The sequence below is a fragment of the Zingiber officinale genome, chromosome 10A (genome assembly GCF_018446385.1).
Source record: "Zingiber officinale cultivar Zhangliang chromosome 10A, Zo_v1.1, whole genome shotgun sequence".
NCBI classification, from domain to species: domain Eukaryota; kingdom Viridiplantae; phylum Streptophyta; class Magnoliopsida; order Zingiberales; family Zingiberaceae; genus Zingiber; species Zingiber officinale.
Genome location: NC_056004.1, coordinates 39814482 through 39818826, shown reverse-complemented (window position 1 = coordinate 39818826; position 4345 = coordinate 39814482). Strand labels below are relative to the sequence as shown.

At 35.8% G+C, this 4345-nt stretch overlaps 1 protein-coding gene across 1 annotated transcript; it reads right to left on the bottom strand.

The window, feature by feature from the left end:
• Positions 1-930: 930 nt before the first annotated feature.
• Positions 931-4105, bottom strand: LOC122026614 (protein LAX PANICLE 2-like). The gene is made up of 4 exons (XM_042585347.1): positions 3495-4105; positions 3275-3325; positions 3099-3171; positions 931-1116 (listed from the first exon to the last, which is right to left on the bottom strand). Exons 1-4 carry the CDS (start codon positions 4076-4078, stop codon positions 931-933), a joined length of 894 nt encoding a protein of 297 aa, XP_042441281.1. The 5' UTR covers positions 4079-4105.
• Between the last annotated feature and the right edge of the window lie 240 nt (positions 4106-4345).

Sequence of the window (4345 nt, the reverse complement as noted above, 5' to 3'; positions counted from 1 at the left end):
GTTATTCTGTCTGGCGTCAATTAATTAGACTATTTTCTCTCGGGATATGCGGACAACGTAACATCTGCGAATATTCTGGAACACATAACACTGGATGAATGAAGAGGTGGTTAAGTGGTTATCAGAGTGGTCTCCCGGTTGCCATCTATCAAACACGTGGTGGTACGGTTGATAAATGGAAAGACAACTAACAGCTATCAGATCTAGTTCCTTTACTGACTCATACGAGGATAACAAAAGGAGAATGCAACATCTGGTGTGGAGATGCTCTTTTGATAGATATAAACACTATAGAAGGTAAGCGGAGGACTCTTCGGCTCCACCTACCTCTCTAATCTTTATCTGTTTCTCCTTCTTCTTTCTCCAATTTGGATACTTAGCAAATTTTAATTTGAGCATCAGAGTAGTCTATTGGGATCTAACCATGATGTCATTCTAATTAACCCCTCTTTTGGAGTGCTCTGGCCCTCTTCACCAATGATCTCCGAGAGCATGCACGTCAAGCTATTCGTTGACCGATGGCTTGACTATCCACGGTATTGGTCCGCAACAACACCCAAATGTTCTTCATGCTCATCTGAATAACTGATTCTCTGCTCGGTATACAAGCTTCAGTATCGATGACTCTACGAAGATTGCATGTGTCCCAATAGAATACTTATGAAGAGATTCAGTATTGATGTGAAGGTCCTTTCTGTTGATATATATATCTTAATCGTTGAACGATCACGTTATTTGGATACAACAATCTCTTAAAATTTTTGCAGAATCGGATAGAGGCAAGCCATATGTAAGTAAGTAATTCATTATATTACTAGTCCAATGAAAAGAAATAGTACAAAGTGATCAGAATATAGCATCGAACATGGGAATATCTTTTTCTTTTTCTTTGAAAAAACAACAACAACAACAAAAAAACAAAAAATAACATCAACTCCCATTTGATCTGCTGCTTCTGCTGTAGAGGAGGTTCATGACATACTTGTTGGTGGTCGATGAGTCTGACTGCTGCTGGTGTTCTGCTACTGCTTCTGGTGATGAACACCAAATATTATCTCGAATAGAGATCAGAGTCATGGAAGGAGAAAGCTTCTGGCCTCTGCAACTTATCTCTACCTGAGTCGTTCAATTAGTTTAATTCATCACATAGACCTCAGCTAATCAGATAACGTGTTCATCTAATTAAAGAGAAGAGATTTTAACAATACTTTTAAACCTTAGGAATATAATCTTGTTGAAAATTATCCTCATTATTTTGTATCTTCTCTAGAGACATTTAATCCGATCTACCAAACTATTAGGAGGATGAACATGGCATGCATCTCCATTAATTTTCATTCAATTCGTGCAACTGCATGGTGCATGCACGTCTCTTGCACAAAACGTTCCTTAATTAATCTTATTTGAAGCCAAAACAAGTCAAACAGTTCTTATAGTTATTTTCTTACGTAAACTTGCATTCCATTAGTATTCCTATTCGATTAGACTTGTAATTAATCCCTAATGTTATTTTAAGGAAGTGATTGGCCTAACATGTTAATTATGTTCTATATTATAGATGGAACATTTTAATTGATATCAAAGTGGATAGAATCCTAAGCATAATCAATATTAATTATACAATTTATCAAAATACATTATTTAAAATTAGTGAATATATATTTATATTGTTTTAATCAAAAACACTAATATCCTTAATTACAAGCACAGAGTGTTTTATAAAATAGATTTTTCATTATATCTTTTGGACATAAAAGAAATCCAATATTATAGTTAGAGATTTAGAGGTTCATATAATGGAAAAAAAGCGAAGTTATTTTAAATACTTTTTTTTTTGATAAATTTTAGTTCATAAAAAATGTATGGTTAGATATTTTATCAAAATAATTTTTTGTCACAATAAAGCATATTATTTTACTTGGGATACTTGGAGGCTTATATTGGTCAAAATCTATACAAAATGGATACAAGTTAATTTATACAACATTTTATGTTTATATTTTTTTTTAATCATAAATTAGCTTTTCTTGGACTAAGATAAGTATAATGTTGTAATTACATTATTTAAAAGTATAATAATTGAAAATTTTAATTTGGAAGGCACGAGATGATTTTTAGATAAACTAATGTTTAAAGGTTGACATTGAATACAAAGAAACAAATTTATAAAATAGCTTGTAACCTAATTGTTCATTGCAAATGAATTATTTTTCGACATAAAAGTATTAATGTTCTTCTTGTTTAAGGCTCATAATGTGCAAACTAATTATCAAACTAGGAAAGTGCACCTTAAAAGTTGGCAAAAATAAATGTAAACTTATTACAAATCATTTGCATATATTATGGGATGTCTAGCCTTTGCATATATTATTTCCCAAAAAAATAAAACAAAATGATTAATAAACCACATTAATATGTTCATGCACAATCATTTAAACCAACATTAATGTAGATGCAAATTAGCATTTTAAACATTAATTATAAAATGTATAGTTGAATATCAATGAAATAATATCATTCAATGCCATTAAACTCTTGATTGCACATACATAATTTTTTTAATCAAAGAATATTTAACCTATATCATTGATTCTTTTTTCTTTTTTGAAATTGTACTACACCACCATCAAGCTAGCAAGATCATGTTTGATTTGGGATTTTGAATGCTAATATATATATTGTTTTAAAACATTTTGAAACTTGTGTAGTCTTAAATCTATTGTTGGTATATGATGTAGCCTTAGATATATACTTCTTACCTACTTACTTTAACTCCTACCCTCTAAAATCCACCATCTAAGGTGAAGCTTGCCTTTCACTTTCCTTTCATGACTTCAAGTCCAAAACAAAAGGATATGCCTACTATCCTAGCTTTATACGCACCAAGACAAGAAATATTTATTGCTTTAATTCCAAGTTAATAAAATTAGTTCAATATCTAGATATGCCAACGCATGCATCATTGATTTATGTGTAGAATCAAATAAGTGAGAGTGAATTGAACAATCTTAAGCATACATGTCTCAAAAAAAGCATGCAAATAAATAGAAATATATATAGGGAAATATAAGGTAGCAAATGGAGAAGCAATTAAGTACCTCAGATTCATCCTCCAAAACAAGCTTATTAGCCAAATACTTCATCAATAGCCTTATTGTCATTCTGCCATCTCTGGAAAAATAGTACAATTTCTTTGGTTATTGTATGAAGATTAATGTTTTTAACCCAGAGAAAAAGAAAAGAAAAGAAAATCATCAAAGAAAGAGAAATGTACTTGATCCTCAAGTAGCTCTTCGGTATCTGAGGCAAAAAGGGCTCTTTTTTTCTGCAAAGAAAAAAAGGTGCACTTCCAACATCAGAACCAACGCAAATTTAACAAGAAATTTTGATTATAAAAGATGGCCTTTTTAGCTAATAAGTAGGAAGTGATCGATATGTTTATGAAGAAATTGTTTTTGTCAAATAAAAAGAAAATAAAAGAGAAAAAATTGTACTGTTCTGGTGCTGCTTGGAGGACGAGCCATAGCCCGGGGGTCTGCGTCCTTCGCGGTAAGCTTACCACCCTGATCTCGCCGTAAGATGCCAAGCTCGGCGTCGCCGGCGGCGGCGGCCTCCCCCAGGCGCTGCTCGATGGGGAAGGTCTCGCACTAGAACTTGGCCGTTGATGCTCCCACCGGTGGTGGCAGCCGGCGACGCCAGCGAGCCACGGAGGCGGCGCCGATGTCGGGAACCCAACTAGCGGCAGCTTACAGGCGGAGGCGGCGCTGCCTCCGCCAATCAAGTCGAGCTCCGGCCTAGTGCTACTGCGACTACTGCTCGCGCTGCGGTCGTCCTTGTAGTGACGACGGCCGCCGTCGCTGATGCCGAGCTGGAGCCACCCTCGGTCAACTCCGACGATCTTCGAGCTACCCCCGGCGGAGACCATCTCTGCCGGCTCGGCGGCGTCTCCTCGCTTCATGATCTCGCTCTCTTCCTCCATCACCTCCTCCTCCTGCTCCATCATGTTGTCAGAAAAGAAGCTTCCATGGCGAATATTCCGGTGCCGACGTGGCCGGAGGAGGTTCAAGCCAGAGGTCATCGGCTCATGTCGACGTCGAACGATGGATAAAATCTGCTCCTAAATCTTTTCACCATGATCATAAATATATATAAGACGATAAAAATAAGGAAAGAGCAAGAACTAATTAGATAAAAATTAAAGCAGTTTAATTATATTAATTAAGAGGAGAGGAATTTAATTACTTGATCTTGTTCTTCTAGCTCCTCCAACTCCCTGCAGCTCTGGAAGGGGGATTGGCAGGCTAAAGGCATAGGCTAAAGTAGATAGGAGCTCTAGGGTTTTAAA